Here is a 23,793-nt window from a genome sequence, read left to right as displayed (position 1 = left end):
ACATATATACACACACACATATATATATATATATATATATATATATATATATATATATATATATATATATGTGTGTGTATATGTATATTTTCAGTAAGGATTAACATCTTCTCACCATTAATAAAATGGAGACGGAAAATGGGTATTTGTACAGTTTCATGAAGACTTTGCAGCACATCTGAGATTCAAATTAAGGTTGTATTTCCTCATAAAATAATGTTGGCAAACAGCTGCCATCTCTCAGCTTTCTAAAGTTTCATTTGCCTTGCACTGGGTATTTTAAAGCACTGTAGTTAAATCTATTTGCAGGTTTTCTCCTATGTATCTGGTTTGAACTCTGCAGTGCCGTGCTTTTCTGCTGTTTTTTGACAGTGGCGTTACTGCTAGGGTATTGGCTACAATTACATATAATCCTTAATAAAAGGGTTGTTTGATGACTACCAAAGGTTTAAGCAGCAGCAGTTCAAGCAATATCCTACATGTTTTTTTAATAAATCAGTTCTGTACTATGAGAAAATACTTTTAGCATTTTAAAAAAATGTTAAAAAAAAAATGTTTTAAAGACATTTTTAATGTTTCTAATGTAGGAAGCATTTCTAAAGTGACAGCCCCTCCCCCTTCTGATAGGCTCTGGCTCTTGAAACCATCCCTCTCTCTAGCAGTGCACCAATTGTATCTAGTAACTTACCAGTCAATCATGTGGCAGGACTACATTGCCCACAATGCTGGGCAAGAACTGAATTAAATAGCCCTGAGCAAGCGATCGATTACAGGAGAACGGATTGATCTGCAGCTTAGCTAATCACTTGTCAGTGTGCAGATTGTATTGATGCACATATTGAATGGGGAAAAATGTATGTGTGATTTTTATTTATTTTTTTAAATTTATTTTAAACACCAACTTGAACTGCCAGGGCTCAAAACACGCGGAAAGGCTAAAAAAATTTTTTTCTTTTTTTCCAGCAAGTTAATACTTTAGGAAACATGGCTTATTGGGTGATTACTTAAAATGTGTAGGAAACTTGACCTATTTCCGCTTTTTATCAAATAATAAAATTAAAATCCTGTAGTCACTGACTGCATATGCATTGATAGTTCTCTGTAATTCTGTTTTATTGGAATGTAATTAATTTGCTTTTTGTTTATTTTGATTTAACATGTTAACCCATAAACTAAAAATAAATCAACGTGCTTTACATAAAATTCAGTCTAGACTTCATTTTCTTGCTGAATATTTAAGTTGGCAAGAATGAAGAAAAAATATAGCAAGCAGAATAAAATCTGGTATAACAGATCTAGGACCAATTGTGTATGTTCTTAATAACAAATCTATTCGTTATTGACTCTTACAGTAGAATGTTTCCCATTAAAGTAATTGGCTAATATCACATTGAAATAAGGAAAACTGTTCAAATTCTCTTGTGAACTCAAAGGTCAGAGCAAATCGCCACACTTGTCATATCGTTAGTCATGTCAGAATAAGTGGGAAAGCAGACGCTGCACATTCAATCCCTTTTTTTGCACCTTATAACATATTGGTTTAACAGGCAATTGCCTTGTATGATCAGGGGCTTTAAAACGCGTTCTCTCATCCTTTCCACAGACGTGCCCACAAAGGAGAAGCCTAGGAAATGTCCAAAAACAAATCCAAGTCCAGGTCGGGCTCATCTCGCTCCATGTCGCGCTCTCGGTCCCGTTCCTTCTCAAAGTCGCGGTCCCGTTCCAGGTCTCTGTCGCACCCACGGAAGCGTCGGCACAGGTAAGACGTCTCCCCAAAACCCTCCAAAGCTTGTGCCATAAAAATGTTGCATTTTGAAACTTACTTCATAGACTTTATTCGTGTTCATTTCTATAAAAAAAAAATTAAGTTGTCTATCTGCTTTCTTTGGCTAAATTTAAACATGCCACTGTGTTTGGTTACTTTCGTCCTTGGCAGTGCTGCCCCTTTAATGAGTTCATTTTTGTGCAGGAAATTCTAAAGCGCACGAAATTCTAAAGCGCATCCTCATTTAGATAGAAACTGGAATTGAAGAAAAAATTTCCCTTCAGTTAATAGCTTTTTCTGCTTTGTTCAATTCGTGTCAAGAGCCTCCCCCTCTTAGTGCCACTGAAGTACACATATGCGTAATGACTTTTGTAATAGCGGTGAGCACGGAATCACTGCAGCTTTATGGGATGATTGTGTGATCTGGTGTTTTCTGAAGGAAAATATTAAGGAGACACGTTCTCTTCACTGAGGGATCCTTTTTTTGGACTGGTGTTTGCTCTTGTATCAAAGCGGCAAATATTTTGTTCCCAGCCTTCCTTTGCACTTTATCAAGTGTAGCGTTAATGATTAGTTATACTTGTTCTTTATACAGATAAGGGAATATTGTATATTGTGCTGGTGGCTTATAGACAGTGAATAGATGTCGCCTTCTGGGGTCCAATTCCAATGGCCTCAGGCGAGGTGAATTTTGCTTGTGCAGACAAACAATTTCCTCAAAGTGCAGGTCTCCGCTAAGGCTGCGCTTCTAGTGTCTGGCGACGGTGACGCAACTCCAAAACAAATGCATTGCCGTCGCAAGTGCTTATAGGAAGCGCAACGGGAGCGACGTCGCGACCAAAAATATTGGTAGCCGGTCAAATTTGATTTTTCAGAGGCTGTTGCCACATGTGACAGCCTCTGAACCAATCAATGGCCAGGTCGCTAGCGACATCGCTGCAAAGCAAAATTCAACTTTCGTCAGCTGTCGCGGGCACTATACGCGCGGCCTTAGAAATACAAAGCAGTGCTCTACAGTACTCACAAGTTCATAATGAAATTCTCCTATTAATGTGACAACCAAGAACAGGGGGAAAACTGTTTCAGGTCCCACATGGACCTTTCATCCACCTGATGAAAGGTCCATACGGGACCTGAAACGTTGTCTTTCCCCTGTTCTTGGCTGCCACATTAATGGAGAATTTCATTATGAACTTGTGAGTAGACCTCTATATCTCTCTCTTTGAGGAAGCTCCTATGCTGACGGGGTTAATTTTTTCTTTAGCTTAGAATGTGTCCACCGAGAGGCTTATAAATATAATTGAATCTCCCAGGTGGGAGGTACAGTTCCATGTGTGGCAGAAGTGATTTCAATTAATAGTTGGTCCCTGTCCCATGAGGTATCAGTCATCCCTGCTGCTCTTTCCAAGCAACCTAACTCTTCATTTCTCTATATTGTGTTACTCGTTGGTCGCACCGTGGCTGTTTGTTCTTTTTTAGCAATATCGGCAAACAGCCCGCCATTTTCCAGTGCTCGGTATTTGCCTTCATATACGGTTGCTGCCCTATAGAAAGCGGGTTTAATCCTGAATAGATGTTCTTATGCACTGTGTGTGTGCAGTTGTTTGCAGTAGTAATCTATTCTCCCGGGGAGTGTAGGATGAGCAATGCTCCTCTTGGTGCATTTCGGATTGCCTTGCTCACGTTCGTAGTATAAGTTTTTAGTTCCATTCAACAGTCCAATTTAGCTGCGCTCGCTCTCCTTGTCTCTCTCTCTCTCTCTGATATTGTTTCTACCTCCATTCAAATGAAATCCAAGAAAAGGTAAGGAGTTCAAATCTTGGCTCTTCTGTGTATTTTACACATACTGTATATGCTTTTGTGTGCAAATTTCCTTTAATAAAGGACAACTTTGTTCTCACTCTTAATTTTTTGTTTGTGTATATACATACACTTTTTATTATTTTTGATGAAATCTTCCATTTTGACTGCTTCTAAAAGTGCAGCTTTCCAATTTTTGCAATTGTGAAAATTATTTGTATATATTGTTGCCTAGAAACTTTTTTTTTTTTTTTTTAATCTGTCAAGGTATGTTGTTCTTGTCATGGTTTTCGTTTGTAATTTAAACATTTCTAAGTTTCTTTGCAGAATAAATACAAGCTTATATCAGGTGTTTGCTAGACTGTAGCGCTAATAAAAAATAAACTGCAATGTCAACAGCTTAAGTTTTTCTTGCTAATCTTATTTGTTTTGATTGATATTTTATTGATTTGGCGTTGGTTGCATTTGGTTCTTTGTTTGGAGTTTCCCGAACAGCTAAGATTAAATGATATTATTTAAAAAAATTATATTTTAAAGTTAAAAGATTACATCCCGGATCCATCTTATTTATGATCAGCATTTTGTATTATATGTATTTTTATTGTGGGAAATGTGGATAATTTTGTAAACCCAGTTTTCTTGAATCTTTAATTCCTTAGGATAAATGTAAAAGTACGTTTTAAACTACAACATTTTAATTGAAGCCAGATAGTTACACAATTCCCACCGGTTGGTCTCTGGCTCCAATTAAAATGTCCTGGTTTCTCTCGTAATTACTGCTTTGGGTACCTTAATATTTATAGTTTGAGATATGTAGCATTTCATCTGAGAGGGAGTGTTAAGTTAAATATAGTAAATGTGAGTCCTGAAACAGTTGCTGTTACTTCCAAAGCCTTGTGTTTTCATTTGATACAGCTGCTTTAATATTCCTTGCACGACAGATTTCTGATTGAACCCCCACCCCTTCACCCATCCCCCATTCACCCATCTCCCATCCATTCTTAGCAGTGACGAGCACCTTGAATATGGGTCTTGGAGGGTGAGGGGGATTTTATATCTTTATATCTATCTCAGCAATCTTGCTGTCTCTACTTCATTTTTTTTTTTTTTTGAAGGGGAAAAAAAATTGTCATCAATTATAATGCTGACCCCTGTCCCCCACTCCTCCTGTCCCCCTCTCCCGATTGCTTTATAAGATCTAGAACTTAGTGCAGCATTCCTGACTGGGCATTTCCATAACTGTTTCTTACATACGTGAGCCAGTAGGTCCTCCGCTGCTGAATATCGATCTTTCATCAACTGGGTTCCCCAGATAATTCCCAGTATAGGGCACGGGCTCCCTATTTGGGATATAATACGGATGCCAAATTTTGCATAGCCACAATGTCAAATGATGCAGCTTCACATTGGTTGACTCCAGCAGCCATTTTAGATTATCCATGAGCATGCACCGAACAACTTGACATGAATCAGTAGTTTTTGTCTCTGAAATTGGCACTGTTAAGCATCGGAGGATCACTAGACTAGTTACTTATATAAATACATTGGATTCTTTAAGCAGCCACAGTTATCTTGAGCAATAGTGCCCTCTGCTGACTGGTGAATTAAGCTGTTTAATGTGCATATTGTGTTCTATTTATTAATACAGTTTTCATTATTAAAAGCAATCTTAAATTAAAGCACAATGTTTGGAATTAATTTCAAAATGACCAACTGTGTAATTGAGCTTATTAGACGTTACTCTTAATTCGTAAAGTTTTATTTATTTTTTAGTCCATATTTTAGACAACCTTACTCTAGTGATGGGCCCCAATTTCCATGATCTCTGCCGTGATTCTGGGATGTAATTTGTGATTTGGAGAGAGTTAAATTATTGAGAATGTTGTGACCAAATACAGTTTTTCTGACTTCTCAAAGTGCCGGACCTGAATAATGAGGTGCCGTGTAGAAAATGGAAGGGATTGCACTTTGCTAAGAGATATATAGTTTTTAATATACATTGCTTCTCCCCCCACCCCCCTTTTTTTTTTTTTGTGTGTGTGTGTCTTATTCAGTTCTAGATCTCGCTCAAGATCGTACTCTCCCGGGTATAACCGAGAACGAAATCACCCCAGAGTTTACCAAAATCGCGATTTCCGAGGACACAACAGAGGTTACCGGAGACCCTATTATTTCCGAGGGCGTGGAAGAGGGTTTTATCCACGAGGCCAGCATAACCGTGGAGGGTATGGAAACTACCGCCCCAACTGGCAGAATTATAACCGTCAGCCATACAGCCCTCGCAGGGCTCGGTCTCGCTCCCGCTCTCCAAAGAGGAGGTCCCCATCTCCTAGATCCAGAAGCCACTCGAGGAATTCAGACAAGTCCTCCTCGGACCGGTCTAGGAGGTCTTCCTCTTCCAGGTCCTCCTCCAATCACAGCCCAGTGGAATCTTCCAAGCGTAAGTCCAGGAAGGAGAAGAAGTCTCATTCTAAAGACCAGCGAGGCTCAACGCTGGCTGCAGATGACGACTCAAAGGATCTGTCTGTGCCTGGAGCAGCAGACTCGGGGAGCAAAGCTGAGGGGTCTAAAGCATGGCAGGATATGGAGGCTTATGACACAAGCCCCATCCCACAGCATAGCCCTGCGGAGCGTGCTCCAACACTCAAAAGCTCTGTGCAGTCTGTAGTGGTGAGGCGCTGTTCCCCCCGGCCCAGCCCTGTGCAAAAGCCCAGCCCTCCCTCCCCCTCTGTCTTGCAGAGCAGCGCCTCCTTCCGGGGATCCTCTCGCCATAGCCCATTTGACCATAGTTTGAGCCCACCAAGGAAGAGCCCCCTTACCAGGAGCCCACCCTCAATGAGTTCATTGTATGGTAATCAAAAGGAAGAGGGCAGATCTGGGGAGATGTCGGCTCCAATAGGAACTGGGTATAAAAGGTACGTTGCTTCACGTATACTGTGTAGTATAGTTATTCTGCCACCTTGACTCCATGCTGGCATGAGATTTGCCTGGTCCTACTTTTCCCACTCAAATAAGAAATTGGAGACTTTAAGCAGGCGCATGTACTTAAAGGGGAAGTGGGGAAAGAGACTGGTGCAAAATGTCATGAGGACGTGGAGTTAAGTGGATGTTGCTGGTATTGTGCAAAACCTCTGCATAGTTGTTTTTCAGACATATTCCTGATCTGTAGGCTCTCCTGGGCAAAGACTGGCCCTCATTTTCTAATCGGCAACTGCCTTTAGCAGTCATTAGTTATGTCCTAGACATCGCAAACAGCTTTTTCCATTCTGTAAGAATCCTCCTTTGTGCACTCATGCAGCCTTAATTTCTTTTGAAATCACCTTAGTGTTTTATCTGTAAACCACACTTGGAGTGGGTCATATTAGATGATCACTGCTTCAGATGGTAATGGAGTGCTGTATCCTACATTTAGAACAGTTTATTTTCTGTAGAGTATTTTATACTTTGATATCTGCTGTTGTAAGGATGCTCTTTCAAAGTCTGTATCTAGAGATGAAAGATCAGGTTCCCCTTAGAATGTTTACATTAGAAATGGTTAAATGTTCTATTTTCCACTGTTCAATGTCTTGGATTACAACTATATGCAGACTTTGTATCTATATTTAAGGTGCTGCAGTACTAATGACTGCAGTATGTAAACTGAAATTTAAAACGCAGCATAACTACCTTTATTTTTTTTCCCCCTGCTAACTGGCATGTATTTCCACTTGCCATCTGACATCGTTTTGTGCTTGAAAGCAATGCTTGTTACTATACAATCAAGCACAGATAATGTGCACTTTGCCAAGCATGCAGTACAACATTATTCACCTTAAGGGTTATTCATTTGAGCGTTCAGCAAGTCCTACCATGTGATATTTCCCTTCATTGCAAAAAAATGCTACTCACCATCCCATTTTGGCTATATAACTTAATGGTGTCTCTGAAACTAACATGAATTGCTAGTAGCTGAAGGAGGCAACTCTGCCACAATATTCTAATGTGTGAACAAGTGATAATTGTATTTATATGGAGACTATTTAAGTAAAACAATATACTTTGTAAATCAGAAGCCTCTACGGTATAGTATAAATAAGTCCATATGAAATGAAGACACTCCGCTTGTCAAGATTTATTGTGGAAAGATAGTGCCTGTTTCATATACTAGATATAAATCTCTTAACTTTGTAACTGCTGGATACCGGTGCCAGATGCCAGTGATACCGACCATAGCTGTTTAACGCATGCAAGCCATAAACATAGATATATCAAGACTAACACATTCTGTTTCCTCTTGAACATTTTGTTTTTTATATATATTTTTTTGTGTTTTTATTTTGTTTACAGTGTGCAGACAATTTTTAAATCCTCTAGGAGACTTGCATCAAAGTGTTGGTGTTTTTTGCCCGCTGAGGCTTTGTTTTCGTTTGTGTTCTTTTAAAGACAAATGCTTCGAAGCAGAGGAAAAACATTATGATCTTATAAATACAGACAAAATAAGCTAATCAGATAAAAAGCACACTCAAATGCCGTTCTGCCAAATGCAGGTTGGTAAAGTGACCGCAGTAGTTTGGATAAAAGCATAATTTCGCGCTCAGATCCAAAGATAAGTTTAGGACAAGCAGTGGTAAGTAGCTCTGTTTTTGATTGCACTGGGACAGGCTTCACAGATATCCCTTCACCATCTTTAAGTCTTAAAGCAGCAGTTCTACCACTTAATTTATTAAAGCAAAGTTAGAAAAGGAAATTTTTACATATACAATTAATGGTATAGGTCAAAATGGAACCAAGTGTATATTTCAGAGGAGATAACTACAATAGATTGTTTAATGTGGAACAGACAGTGCTGGATGGCCCTTGAAAGACATTTTTATATAATTTTCAAATTTGCTTTGGACAATTAGCTACTTTAATGGCTAAGCCTGCAGGGGTTTAAAAACAATGACAGTATTACTTCTGCATTCTGTTAATTTTCCAGAATTTATGAACAGATCATCTACATGTTTTTCTTTCCTTTGGAAATCTTGACTGGTTATATTATGTAAGAAAATTGAAGTGCCTTTTGTTCATTATCCACATTCTGTGGTAACCTCACTTTAACATTTCTGACATTAGTAACCCCAGAGATGAGTATAAAAGGTTAGGGTTTGATTATAACCAAAGGCACACACCCTTTATTTCTAGGACGTACAATCAAGAGCCATAATGATATTAACAAAATAGGTGAAATATTACAAGCCATGCATATTTCAGATTAGGCAGCCTATAGCAGAGCCTAGAATTAAACAGCAGAGGTGCTATTTAGAAGTGAAATGTGTGGAGTGCACATGTGGAAACTGCTGCTTTCAATTCATTTGTCCCGGAAATAACCATCTAATACATGTGTTTAACCCATCCCTGCACTGCATAGTAAAATGTTGCAGACCTCTTATCAGGGAGGGGTTTCACATAAAAACCTGTGCCATCCGAACACTTCTCTAGAGTAGTGTCATTGTTCCATTTCACATCTGTATGTTTCAGCCATTATTATAAATATTGTGGGGAATAAAGAAGTGCCTTAATCATTTCACAGACAAGGTTTCTTGGATCAGTGGATATCCTTTTGAAATGTAAAATGTGTTGTCATGCTCTCAAGTATTTCAGTTATTCCCAAAACCTGCTGTGGTTGGTGTCCCTTCCAACCCCAGGGTAGGTTTGAGGACCTCTGTTAGTTTTGTTGATTTATAGTAGCCATTTCCACAAGAATAATTAATAGACCAAAATGGGTCTCTAAGCTGCCTAGTTACAAACATCACGTTCAGTGGTGAGATCTCTTTAACACTTGTAAGACCACACTAAAACCAGGGATAACAATCTTTAATCTATATCAACCCAGGTTCATGGAAGAGCAGAAGAATAAGGCTTCCGAACAAGAGAATGGGAAGGAAAAGATGTCCAGCCTGGAGAAAATGAAAGACCGGAGCAGCCCCACAGATTTTGCCATGAATGAACTGGAGAAGGCTTACCGTAAGAGCCAGTCACCAAAACGTTACAAGATGCGTGAGGAGTTGGAGAAGATGAAATTGGCAGAGTTCCGCTTCGCCAAAGAGGAAGCGGAGCAGGAGAAAAAAGGCCGTACCAGGAAGGACTCGGACAGCGACTCCAAAAACCAAGATCCATACGACCCTGCCAAGTGGGAGGAACTGTCCTTTATACCGAGCGCGAAGGAGAAGCGCAGAAAATCTGAGGACATGGAGGACGATCCATACACAGAGAGGCCCAAGAAGGAGGAGAAGGCCTCCAAAAGAGGGGAATCCGCTCACAAAGGGTTCCTTCCCGAAAAGAATTTCAGAGTGACAAGTTTTAAGGCGGTTAAAGATAGGAGTGAGTCCCCTCCTCCCAGGAAAGCTGCTGAGGCCAGAGAGAGAGAGAAAGTGGCAGCCAAGGAGGACCTGCCCTTCCCCAAATCCACATTCTGTGTTAGCCGGGACACAGGCCCTAGTGTCCGTTTGGATTCTTTCGATGAGGACCTTGCACGGTGAGTTATGGCCAATATTTGTTTTCCCCAAAACAGTTGGTGTCTCCCAAGTCTCACACACTCCATTGGTTATTAATGACTGAGCTAACCAGGTTCTGATTTATTACACATGAGACTTTAATATGTTGCAAAGCGAAATATATGGTAGCACACTTGCTTTACTAAATGGGTCTATACCTGGTATAGTATATAAAAAAAAACAGCAAAACTACCCATGGAGATGGATTGCAGATACTGTACAGTGGATCTTTTAAAGAAAATGTTAGACCTCGTTTTAGAAAGGGACGGTGTTCAGGGATTTGCCAAAGAAGTTAAACAGAAGATTGTTGAACCAGGGAGAAACTGGATTGCCATTACTAGTCGGCACAATTTGTATCCCTTATGGCAAATATTTGATTGCTTTCCTCTAGATCAATAAAACTATTAATATAGGAATATTTTGCCCAATTAGAACTAAACAAAGGTTGATCTGGGATGGTTTTTATTTTTTTTTAACCAACCAAAGCTAATGTTAAGTTAAAATACATTAATTGTCCATTAGGAAAAAAACAAAACATGGAGAATGTTGACTCTTAAAGGAGCACTACAGACAACACTGAAGCAGGTGGTCTCCATTGCTGAACCACTTTGATTTCAGCTCCGGGGAGCCCTTGCTTGGAGTGTTTTAATAGATGAAGGGCTGTTATGCATTTTATCTGTGCTAGTGTCAGCGGATACTCTGGCACTGATATGACTTGTAATGCCTCCATCTAGCGAACTGTAGTTTGCAGAGCAGGGCTTCATTCATTTCATCTACTTTCTTATTTTGCTGATAGGGTTGAGGAAGATTAGGGATTCCCACCATTTCATCCTAACATAGCATTTGTTTGTAACTGAGATGTTGCTTGGATTTGTAACAAGTTTCCTTTTCACTCTTTCAGCCCAAGTGGTATATTGGCTCATGAACGTAAGCTCTCCCGGGACCTTGTTCATAGCAACAAGAGAGATCTGGAGTTCAAGTCTATTTTCCAGCATATACAGTCTGCACAGCCTCAGCGCAGTCCCTCAGAGTTGTTCGCTCAACATATAGTCACCATCGTGCACCATGTGAAAGGTACCATGTCAGACATTGGTTTCTGTTTGCCAGGGTAGCTTCAATGCATCAGATTTGCTAACAATTTTCATTTATTTATAAAAATGTTTTACCAGGAAGTAATACATTGAGTTACCTCTCGTTTTCAAGTATGTCCTGGGCATTTTTTCCTTCTCTGCAAGGATACCTTTTAATAATGAACGGTGGTATTGACTTATTTCAGTTTAGTAACCTAGTAAATTTGTTCGAACCCCGTTGCTGCCGGAGCGTGATGGACCTTTCTTAACGCCACTATTTAATTGGCAGAGTTCCACTTCGCCAAAGAACTGCATTGCATGTCTGACCCATTTTAGCACCTTGGAGATTGCAGTAAGCACAGGGGTCAACAAAGTTTGTAAAGGTGTTTTTTGGGGATTTTTTTTTTTTTAAACCTTCAATTTTTTTTGTATTTTTTTTTTTGTATTGGAAGGATGAACTGCAGCTGCTGTTTTATGATCCAAAGTTGCATTCATCCGTTTGGATAATAGTTCCCATAGAACTGTATATTACTGATATTTACAATTATACTTCAGCTGTAGATGCAGAACAACTTCTGTTATTCAGTCCATAATAACCCATTTCTTGTGGCCTGCTCCGCTTCACCATCTACAATGATACAGTTGGTTAAACTAAGGTGAAGCAATTGATGTCATGACTTGGGGTGTTTGTGTCCTCCCTACTAAGCCACTACTGCTCTATGCTTAACACCAAGTAATTCTAAAGAAAAAACATTTATTCACACCGTGAAGATTGTACATACTTCTCATGCAAGACCATACTTTCTCATAGAAACCCAGGCCTTCATATCAACTTATCCATGTAAAAAAAAAAAAATCAAAAACATTTCAATAGTTAACGGTGTACTTTTGAAAGGACCAACTGCATACATTTCAGATAATATTTCACGGAGGAAATGCTTGTGGGCTTAAATATGCCCCAGGTGGTAAATTCAGACCACCGTGTAAGAAAAAACACTGAAGAGGGATCAGACGGGCATACAATGCGTTATCCTCTCTAGTTTGAGTCCCAGCTTATATGCAATATACTTTCCCAGGTTACGTACTGAAATGTTAATGAAGTAAAACATTGTCTCCCGTCGCTTTTCTAGCCAGTCATTGGTTTAAATGGGAAACAAGGTTATTTGTCCTGACCGTTATTTACCCAATTTTTCATTTGAAACACTTCCACAACAAGCTACAAAGTCTCTACCTGTTCTGTCGACTGACACCACTCCGCACCCTTTGATTTCAGATTATAAACCATTTTTGCAACAATCTGCCGCACAGCCGGCCACGTCTGCTTTTTGTGATTGCTTAATGGGAAAGATAAAAGGAGGACATAAACCAATGCAGATATTCTGCGCAGATTGCTGAATTCAATAACTCAAGTCGAAGAATACTGAATTGGACCTGTGGATTGTGAGGCCAAGAGTGCACGTCCTGCTTTTATTATTTCTGTTCAGAGAGGTTGGAGATGAGAGGTTCTCCTGGGTATTTGTTCTTTAATCTGGAATTCTGTCATTTAGAATGCACATTTGAGCAGTTGTATACTGTGGAATTTCAGCATTACTTTGCTACATGAGGTGCGTGCACTGCAGTTAGAGGAACATCACTTACAGGCCAAATGTGTGGTACCATATTGCAGTACATCACTTGCCTCTCAAGGGTTAACAGAATTGCTTGTGGAGCAGTTTTGCTTGATCTGTGCTGGCAAACCTTGGCTTTTATAGGCTTTTAAGATGTCTTATAATTGGTGTAACTAATGGTAACACCTCACTTGCAGTGCAATAGGACTACTAAAACCTTGAGTGAATAAAGTGGTTAAATCCACAGCCCAAATTATATTTGAAAATTGTATATATCAGCAACCATAATCCTAGAGCTGTCTTCGACACTCTTACTTGTTTGTGATTTATCAACTCTGTGTAATTACAATGTCATGTATGTCTTTGGCATCCAACAGAGCATCATTTTGGCCCTACAACAATGACATTGAGTGAGCGCTTTACTAAATACCTAAAGAGAACAAAAGACCAGGAATCGTCGAAAAGCAAGAAGAGTCCTGAAATTCACAGGTACATTCATTGAAGGTCTTACTAAATTTGTGTTCAGAAAGCATTGCCATAGTATAACTGGGTATCAGTTTTTCTTCACCAACCCTAATGAATTTGTTTATACAATGGTTAATGGCTTTAGTAAGTAGCTGTTTTGTTTTTAAACCCCAGCTGCCATGGCTTCAGTTAAATTATCTTTAAAATGTTTATTTAAATTAAGTTTGCAGGGGAAGAAGGCAGGTCTGTTTTTAATTCCTTTGCCTATTTACAAAGCATTACATACATGCCAAAGTATACATTACAAAGCATTACATATTTATCAAAAAGTTAAAGTTGTTGGGTGCTCACCACTCCAGTGTGTCAGAGCGATTCACTAGCCTGAGGAAAAATAAATACTTTAACAAAACGTTTCGGAGTGCTTTTTCAGACCTTCATTTTTGGTGAAGCTACCTTTGTCGTTTCTCTAAAAGCTTTAACTCTGCTGTCTTGCGCAGGAGAATCGATATTTCTCCCAGTGCTTTTAGGAAACATGGATTTTTGCACGAGGAGGCCAAGCACTCAAAGGAATCCAGCCACAAGGTAAACTGCTACTTTTAACTTCATTCAATGACCGTAATTAAGATAAAACCCTAACAGAACTAAGTGGGTGTATCTTAACAAGCCATGCTTCTCTTGCTCTCTACTTAAGTTTGTGTTTTTCTTTTAAGGATGTGCAATAATTCTAAAAATGAACTACAAAGGGTTAAATTTTTAATAAAAACACTATATATCAACAACCTTTGTGAAGTGGTTAGAATATGGTAAAAATGAAATCACCCCAAGGTCTATTGTGGTTGAACTTGAGACACAATAAAGAGGAATTTTGGATCACAAGTGCCCGTGATGAGAGACTCGCCCTAATGGGTTTTTGTTTTCTGCTCGTAAGTATCCACTCTATTGTATACCAGACATTGTTACACAATGTGTTATGACAACCAATTGCATGTCACAGAAGAGCAGGCTCATGAATGCTGTGTGTCATTTGACGTGATGCTTATTTAACACAGTTACTGGTGGAGAGGCCTCTGACGCATCTTGGGACAATGCACCACAGGCCCCTCCATCTTCACAAAGGTTAACATTGTGTGGCTGGTATAAAGAAGAGACCAGTGGTACAGCTGCCAAACACAAGCATACTACCTGGGTTTCTATGCCACACGAGGTACAGTTTTTGGCCGTACTACCTCTGACCTAGTAGACATACCTTTTTTTTTTATATATTTAATTATAACCAGGTGCCACTGTTCAAGTAGTCACACAGTGTTATTTATTAAGCCAATTATCTCAAACTGGCCTAGCGAGTGGTATAAATCTGTACTGCATTATTAGATGTGTAGCATTAATTTCATGCTTTTAATGTGAACTGAATGTGTTAATATTGCATTAGTATGTCAGAAACTGATGGCATAGAAACCCATTTTATACTTGTGAATTAATCTGTCATGTGAATTGTCATTTAACCCATGTGCTGTGTATAGCATTTTCCTCAGTGGTACTTGCCCTTATTACTTACCATGGGTAAATGCAATATTCACTTGATACTTAAATGAAAAATGCCTATCGAGTAATAAAAAAAAGAAGGCATTCCTTTTTAAGAATGGAGTTTATCGGTTATTAATTTTCTCAATACCAGCAATGTTTTTTCTTTCACAGTTTTCTGAAAGTTCAATAAAATATCCAGGTTCTGTAGGACACTAAAGGTGGTTTTTTTTTTGTGTGTGCACGCCCTCTGAAATGTAAACCACTGCTGTGTAGTAGCATTATTCTGGCCGTTTTTAAGCATTTGTATTGAAAATGACCTCTTTGCCAGATATGCCTTCAAAGCATTGTTTGCAGTAAGTTGTAGGCTCTGGCAGGAGACAAGTTAAGACCATATAGCGGGACGGAGGTTTCCGAGATGTATTGGAACTCTGTAGGGTTAACCTTTTCAACGGCCCAGCCTGATTCTTACTTGCCATCATTCCAGGGAGAAGGAAAATACAGAGAGGAGCCCTCTGATTTGCGGCAGGACATTGAGCGACGCAAAAAACACAAGGACCGCGATTCCAAGCGTGATCACTCACGAGACTCTGGGGATTCCAGAGACTCGAGCCGCTCACGAGAGAGATCACCTGAGAAAACTGAGAAGCCGAGGAAATCCTCCAAGAAACACAAGTATGTGAAGTTTGCCGAACTCACAGCAGACCCACTTGGTCATTCTCCTGCCTGATCCTAAACCCTATTTATTCCATGACCTTTCCCCATGTTTGAAATACTCATGTGTGCTTTTCAAGCATTTTTAATTTGTCAATTTCTTTCTCGTATAGCATGGACTGTGTATGTAGTGCTGTACGTAGAATTTTGCATGCATGTAGAGTCCCTGCACCATGGAGCAAAGATAGTGGCTTGTACATGGTCATAAAGGAACTGAGTTCAGGATTTAAACAAGACTCGCTCACTTAAAAGGCCACATCCTTTCCATTTGGATACTACTTCAGCCCTATATTTTTACTTCATAGTTTCATTAAAGGCAGCTTCATTCACACACACTGCCTCCAGTAAATACTTCCTTACTTTTTGTCCTTACCCACCCACTCTTGAGCTTCAGTAAATGACCACTTGTCATATGGGCAAAAGGAGTAACAAAATTTCAATGTCCCTGCCTTAGAAGTAGGTGAAACCAGTAAGAATCTCTACTCTGCTTGTGGGCATGTCACTTTATATACTTATGCTTCAGGCAGTAAAATTAGATTAGAAGTTCTGCAGGTCAGTATTTGTGCACAAGGGATAACCGGGCGCTCTCTTTAATCAATAACTCAATTATGTGGTGTGAAAATTAAAAATATTACCAATCGAGGGAACCCATGTGCCTCCTTCTTGGGAATGCACTTCCAGGGATCCCCCGTTTGCTGCTCAGACCCTTCTTGGGAGATATCCTTATTCTCCCATACAGAAAACAGAAAAGACAAGGGGAGCGCAAATACACATGAACCAATAAGCAAATAATACACTTGTTGGGACTGAATATATCAAATAGATAGTTAGAACACTATGTACTCACACGGGCCTGTGTGAGTTGATACCCTACGGGGTTAACTCTGTAGAAAATCTTGTCCTCTGAGTTCTGTCCACAGATGTCAATGGGCACACGAGTCCTCGATTTGGTCAATCACCCCTAAGTGGAAAAGAGGTACCACAAGGATATCAGTATAAACACTGATAGGGACCAATGGGGGGGGAAATATATATATTTATTGAGCAACGCGTTTCGATTGTCTTGAAATCTTCCTCAGACTAGATAGAGACAGAGGAAGATTGCAAGACAATCGAAACGCGTTGCTCAAACTCCTACTGCTGTCGGCGTTTATTGTATGATAGGGACTGATGGACAGCCGACAGCAGTAGGAGTTTGAGCAACGCGTTTCGATTGTCTTGCAATCTTCCTCAGGCTCTATCTAGTCTGAGGAAGATTGCAAGACAATCGAAACGCGTTGCTCAATAAATATATATATTATATATATTTCCCCCCCATTGGTCCCTATCAGTGTTTATACTGATATCTTTGTGACCAAATCGAGCACTCGTGTGCCCATTGACATCTGTGGACAGAACTCAGAGGAAAAGATTTTCTACAGAGTTAACCCCGTAGGGTATCAACTCACACAGGCCCGTGTGAGTACATAGTGTTCTAACTATCTATTTGATATATTCAGTCCCAACAAGTGTATTATTTGTTTATTGGTTTATGTTGATTTGCGCTCCCCTCGTCTTTTCTGTTTTCAGGTCAGTTTGTGCCTACAAAAGTATATATGTACAGTGCAGTATAAACGGTCTGCACTATTTAACAAGCAATATCCCTTTTATCTCTTGGTAGCGACTCCTTTTAAACTTTGCTGCCAGAGGCACCTGCATTACATTCCTCAGTTTATATATTGCAGGCCCCTCTTGCAGAGAAATGGTCAATGAACCACAACTTTCCTGTCTGTAGTACTCCAAATGAAGATCTGGAAAGACTTCACATGTGATGTGTGTGGGTCCATTACAATGTGTAACCATCTACAATGTTGTGCTACAGACACCTACAACTGTAGCATCACAGTGCTGCAGGTCCTTAATTTTGTCTATTGTTCAACAGGAAACACAGAAAAGTACGTGAGCGTTCTCGCTCCTCTTCTTCCTCCTCTCACTCATCCCATTCCCAGCGGGGGCCAGCAGCGGAGGAGTACCCCGCAGAGGGCGAGGACAAAGAAGAAAGCGCTGCTAACTTCGACAAGTCACGTTTGGGCAACAAAGATTTTCAAGGACCCAGCGAGAGAGGGAGAGCCCGAGGGAACTTTGTAAGCAGCCATCTTAATAAAGAAACTTTTAGTGAAGGTGTTATATGCATAATGCTGTAATTCACTGTAGTGAATGGTGATACCAGATGCTATTCTGCTGCTAGAGTGTAGGGAATGAGGTCCTTAGTGGGTTAAAGAATTGTTGTATGATTTGGTAGCTACCTTTCACAATTTTACCTGTTATGTTTCCTGTGTCATACGTTCAAAATAATGCTTTGCAACTTAATAGTTTTACTTTCCCATCAAAGGAAATATAGGGAATGCCTTTTTAGTTGAGTTCTTCTTTGGTACAAAAGTGAACATAGCGTGAGGACTCACAGGTCTTTTCGTGTACATGTGTAACTGTAGCAGTACAACGGGAAGGACTATTATAGTACAGATGAGCAAGATGTTTCCACATTACATCTAGAAACTCTTGTTGTTCCATCAAAAGATAACAACCTGACGAGCATCTACGCTTTGAACTTACTAAAGGTCCCTTATCTTTCTAACCCTTTCACAGCAATACAGGGCCAGAGGTACCAGGGCATGGGGCAGAGGTGTCTTCCCCGGGAATAACAACAATAATAATAATGATTTCCAAAAACGCAACCGAGACGAGGAATGGGATCCAGAGTACACACCTAAGAGCAAGAAATATTACCTGGTACAAGTTCCTATTTTCCTTTTTCCCTCGTCTTACAACTCTTAAGGGTCTATTATTTTACTTTTGAATTGACTGGCATTCTTTTCTCTGTGCAGTAATCTGTAAAGGGGGTGATTTTTGCTTTTTATAGTGGCATTTTCATGTGCAGGGGTAAACTCTTTAACACGTAGTCAATGTAAATTAGGGATGGCTTAAATCTACCTACAGTTGCCCATTCATTACAGTGAATCTCTGTATATACTCCCATCCTGATCTATTTGCGTGTCTCTGCAGCACGACGACCGGGAAGGAGAGAACGAGGAGAAGTGGGTAAACCGCGGTAGAGGCCGTGCCAACTTTGCTCGGGGCCGTGGCAGGTTCTTGTTCCGCAAACCAGGCACCAGCCCCAAGTGGGCCCACGACAAGTTTAGCGGAGAGGAGGGAGAGATAGAGGAGGATGAGAGCGGAGCGGAAAACAAAGATGACAAAGGCAACAACATGTCGACTGTGGAGTAGTGTGATGCGCGCTTCTCGCACATATGAACTCTGCAGGTTTGAGAGGGCTTCCTGCCCCAAATCCTGTTTTAGGATGTCCTGAGCAGCAGCGTTCACGTTCCATTAAATCTGAAACTGCTGTTTAAAATGAGCTTGTTATACTCTTTTTCCCTCTTTCCTTTTGAATCTCGGCTGTAGCTGTTTTCTTTCCAGGGGAGGAGAGCATAAGAAGCGGTTTTGCAGAGAGCTGACCGTGGGGAGTAATTGATGAATAACTGGGGCCTAGGAATTCAGATATCGCCCCCTCCCCAGCAATCTTCTATGACTGAAATAAACACTTCTTGTTGATTTGTGTGTAAATCCCCCCACCCCCCAAATCAGATTTCCCCTTCTGTTTTTTCTAACTGTTATGGTTATGACGTTTAAGTTGTGTGTTTTTTTTTTTTTGCCCTATTCTAAAACAAAATTTGTGCTGAGTTTTTTTTTTTTTTTTTTTTTTAATCATTACCTGTTTTAAGCGTATGTAGTAATACCAGTTAAGATACCGATGGTATCATTTTTAGAAAAATATTTTCAAGACTTATACCATAGATGGAAAAAAGCACGTTGAAATAAACGTTTAAATGGGACCAAACAGTTGTGTTTTTGTGATACTAGAGGGTTGCTTTGTTATAGTAACACAAAAAGGGCCTAATGTGGTTGCAATTAGATCTAGTCTACTCTACCTCACCTGAAGCTAATGTCCTGTTCCTAACTTTGGGAATTACGCAAAATAACCAAGCATGAAATTCCGGGACTAATTCTTCACTTTTTACTGACAGATACGGTAACTACGGCAGCATTGTATACTATAGCTGCAAATGGGGTTAAGTGTCCTTTTATTTTCTAGAAATATTCTGTTTCATCCTGATGACATTAGGGAATCTATGCAATAAAGTTCCATAGATCTAATAGATCAATAGCTGTTAAAGTGACTAGCCGTAAGTGAATTATGCATTTGGAAATACTTTTAAATTCTGGTTCTGTCTTCAGTGCTTGCACTTCAATGTAAGTTCAGTATGTTTCTAAAACCTTGATTCAATATGCTGTGAAGTTCAGCGCCATCCATTCAAATGAATTCTTAAGACAAAGTAACAAAAGGAGGTAAACACTGGAAATATAAACTTCAAATGTGTAAATCCCACAGGTACCAAGTCACGTGATGCACCAAGTGATACAAAAGTGATTTAGAAAAGTGTTTCTTTAGTATTAGTGAAAAATTAAAAGGATATAATGGGTGATTGTGTTAAAATCAAATAATGGAAAAAGTGTCGGTTAAAAAAACAAAACAAAAAAGGCAGCTGCCCAAACTAGATCTCCTTAGGGTCCTCTTCATAAACGTACATAAATTAATTGAGCCTGGCATAGGAAAAAATAAAGCAGAGGAAGAAAATTGTGTAGTAGGGTGCAGATGCCAGGGTTAGGAGGTATAATTTCATGTAAGCACAAGTAAAATCTTATTGACACCCGAACAATTCCACAAGATCTTACTTGTGAGCATAAAACTATTATCCGTTTCCTAGGCATCTGATTAAACCTACTACTCCAAGGGTAGACCACTCTGTCCTCAAGGGCCACCAACAGGTCAGATTTTCAGGCTATCGCTGCTTCAGCAAAGGTGGTTCACGGTTGAAAACTGTACTAGACGATAGTAGTCTCCCCCAAAATCCCCTATATTTGTGTCTAAATGTATATCCTATGTAAATTCAAATGGCTATCTGCAGATTTTCCCAGCACAGGGAAGCGGCTTGTTGAATGGAACTACTCCCCGTGCATTGTCAGAAGAATCACATGGTACATTTTTTAATAAGATCTATTTATATATTTTTGTTTTTCATTCACAAATCATATTCATCTGCTATCCCTAGTGTAAACTCTTGCTAGTAAGTACTGTGGAATAAATAAAGCATTTTTGTCTGCTAGCAAATGGCCCATTATAACTAACAGGTCTGTCCCAACGGTTGAGACTTCTCAGGTTCACATTGTTCAGTCAACATAAACAATGTGCTTTTCAATTGAAGCTACTTCAATGTTCTGGGTTTCCCTGGACAGTCCCGGCTGGCGCGGGTCTTTAGAAAAATTGAAGATCTGCCATTGAGGCAGCATAAAATGGATTAAAGTAAGAAACTTTTTTCCTTTTATTGTTATAGAATATTTTTACAGCAAGTTGCCATTGTTCTCTAGTGCAGGGGTGCGCAAACTGGGTGCCATGAGATTTTTTGGGTGGTGGTGGTGCGGCGGAGTTTACAGATGCCCCGTGCTCTGCCTCACAGGATTAATTTAAATGCCGGGGAGCGTTTAAGGCCTCTGTAACTTACTTACCTTGGCTTCGGGACCCCGCCATGGCAACGCGTTAAATGACGCAGCGGAGTGATGACACATGACCCCATGGCGTCACGAGGCTGGTTCCTAGGTAAGGGTGGCGGGGGGGAGGCGTGAGCACTAGGACTGAGTACGCAGGGTGGCACAGCACAACGTTTGCGCACCCGTGCGCTAGTGTAAGGCTGATTCATGTAAACTCTTTCGGTGGCATTGTTTTAATGCATGATAATTTCATTTCTGGTCCCATTGGAGGAAAAAGCGGTTTAACAGTGCAATTCCTCTTGGCGGCAGTCTGTGGCATAAGAAAAGTTGTTTTAATATAAGCAGCCTTTGATTACCTTTATGGAAAATAAATAACCTAAGCTGCCAATTGGTTAATTCTGTATTTGATCAGCAAAGATCCTGCTTACCAGTTCTCACTAAATGACTGGAAACAATGGCGGATTCCTAAAGTCTCACTAAATGACTGCCTTTCCGTTTCAATCAATCCTTCAGTGTAACTCAGTAATATAAGGCTGCGTCCATGGTTAGCGTTATCGCGCAACTGGCTTGATCAAAATGCAATTAGTGTGGCCATAGCGTGGCACGAGTGCGATGTAGCGTCTGATACTTTGCGCGACAATTGTTTGAATTTGCTGTGCAATGGCCGGGTCATGTGTCCGGTTCAGCCAATTAGCATGAACGTCATTCTGGGAGTACCCCTATAGCTCCACCCTCTCCCAACACTGCTCACAATTTTCAATTTGTCTCAGTATCCGAAGAGATTACACAAGCGCTCCTCAAATTAAAACTAAGCAGCCAATGTGGACCTGACCTACTGCAATCTAAGTTCCTAAGACTTGGTGCACCAGCCATTGCCAAACCAATTGCTTCCATAGTCAATTCTATCCTATTGGCCGTGCGCGGCACTTATATTTGCTGTGGTTAGTCAGCCTTTTATAATGGTGCCGCGTGTGCACACGGCAGTGAGCGTGGAGCCGGCTGACGGGGGAAAACAGGGAAAAGAGATTTTGTGCCGTGTGTGTGTCAGTTGAATAAATAAAAAAAATTATTGTGCAAAATGTTTTTTATTTTAAAAATATTTAATACATTGTGTGAGTTAATCTACACACCGTACCTTCGCTCACAGCATACACACAAAAAGCGTGTGTCACATGCACAGGTGCGCGTGCCCCCGCACCTACTATAGGACAAGCCTAATATCTGGAAAACTGCCAGAGTTGTCCCAATCTTCAAAAGTGTGAACAAAAACACTGTCTCAACTACAGGCCAATCTCTCTTCTCTCAATACTATCCAAAGTCATGGAAAAATTTATTCACTCCCAATTAAGGCATTACTATACCAAGACAAGTTTCCCTAGCCAATTCCAATCTGGCTTTTGCCCCAAACACAACAGTAACTACCCTGCTAAAATTTTGCAATGAAATCCAGTGTGGAATGGAACTGGGACAACTCAGTGATGCAATATTCTTAGAGTTTGCAAAGGCTTTTGATACTGTTATCTTGCTTAAACTTTAGTGCTCTGGGATAGGTAGGCATGAAACCAGTTTAACGCATGCTTCCCTATCAGGTAGAACCCAATGATGTATCCATCTACCGCTCTAACTCTAACCCCTTGGATATCACCTGTGGTATCCAGCAAGGCTCTGTTCTGGGGCCCCTACTCTTCTCAATGTTCATCCTACAGCATGTAAGGGAGCTTCAATACACATGTATGCAGATGACAATCTTGTATGCACACAGCCCTAGCCTCTCTGACCCTGAACACATACTTCAATCTGACATTTTGAGACTTGAAATTGGATTCCCCAAAACAAACTGTTTTTAAACACTGACAAGACTGTAACAATGGTATTTGGGACCAAGGCTACATTTTTAAAGCTTCAAATGACTGAGCTCCAGATTAGAACCACTGCTAATACCACCCCAACTCCTGTTACTAGTTTTAAATACTTGGGTGTATGGTTTGACTCCCATTTAACATTTGGAATGCACATTGATACCCTGACATCCAAAACCTATGCCAAACTAGGTGTAGTTTACAGGAACAAATCCTCCCTAAGTCTGCTGGTCAAAGTGTATCGCATAGCAGATCCTAATACCAATTATCGATTATGGGGACATAGTATATGGCTTGGCACACCATACACATCTTAGCAAACGTGATACCCCTCTACAATTCAATATACCGTTTTGTTCTACAATGCAACTAAAACACATCACTGTGAAATGCTCAAAGAACTAGATGGAAAGTTCATCTATCCTGTCTTCAAATACTTTCTGGGCAAGCTACCAGTCTATCTGAACAAGCTCCTTGCCCCTACCACATGCAGCACTTATCATCTGAGATCTGACTCCAAAAGACTGTTCATTGTCCAAGGTTCAGCAAAGTATCCTGCCGCTCCACCTCTTACCGTGCACCCCAAAACTGGAACAATCTACCAGAGACTCACAGCCACCACCAGTCTATGGCCCTGCTGGAGGCTGCTGCACGTGCGCCTGCCTGGCAGTGCGTGCACAGCACAAGACCGTGGTCTGCAGGCAGAGTTCTCAGATGTGGGGGTGTAACCAAAACAGCACTGGGCCATGACGGAACCACAAGCACAGCTCACCAGCCAGATTTTATAAGGCAGAATAAAGTTTTAAAACTCATCTGTGTCCTGCAGTTTTTCCAATACACACACCCCGACTTTATTTTATTTTAACCACTTGTGCAGACCTCTCTCCCCCA

General features: G+C 40.3%; 1 protein-coding gene across 8 annotated transcripts in view; it reads left to right on the top strand.

Annotated features, from left to right (window-relative positions):
- Window positions 1-19,334, top strand: part of THRAP3 (thyroid hormone receptor associated protein 3) — a 39,230-nt gene extending 19,896 nt beyond the window's left edge. For 4 of the 8 annotated variants that reach the window (XM_075604538.1, XM_075604539.1, XM_075604540.1 and 1 more), the window contains 10 exons: window positions 1,604-1,759; window positions 5,620-6,480; window positions 9,420-10,061; window positions 10,982-11,154; window positions 13,135-13,246; window positions 13,696-13,804; window positions 15,231-15,418; window positions 17,379-17,580; window positions 18,083-18,232; window positions 18,500-19,334. In XM_075604538.1, coding sequence (XP_075460653.1) covers window positions 1,632-1,759; window positions 5,620-6,480; window positions 9,420-10,061; window positions 10,982-11,154; window positions 13,135-13,246; window positions 13,696-13,804; window positions 15,231-15,418; window positions 17,379-17,580; window positions 18,083-18,232; window positions 18,500-18,721 — 2,787 coding nt within the window. In that variant the 5' untranslated portion in view covers window positions 1,604-1,631 and the 3' untranslated portion in view covers window positions 18,722-19,334. The remainder of the gene's footprint in view (window positions 1-1,603; window positions 1,760-5,619; window positions 6,481-9,419; window positions 10,062-10,981; window positions 11,155-13,134; window positions 13,247-13,695; window positions 13,805-15,230; window positions 15,419-17,378; window positions 17,581-18,082; window positions 18,233-18,499) is intronic. The other 4 variants (XM_075604544.1, XM_075604543.1, XM_075604542.1 and 1 more) reach the window with 4 other exon arrangements.
- The last annotated feature ends 4,459 nt before the right edge of the window (window positions 19,335-23,793 follow it).

The sequence above is a fragment of the Ascaphus truei genome, chromosome 6 (assembly GCF_040206685.1).
Source record: "Ascaphus truei isolate aAscTru1 chromosome 6, aAscTru1.hap1, whole genome shotgun sequence".
NCBI lineage: Eukaryota > Metazoa > Chordata > Amphibia > Anura > Ascaphidae > Ascaphus > Ascaphus truei.
The sequence above is the reverse complement of the archived record's forward strand: the minus strand, read 5'-3'. Positions and strand labels throughout refer to the sequence as shown.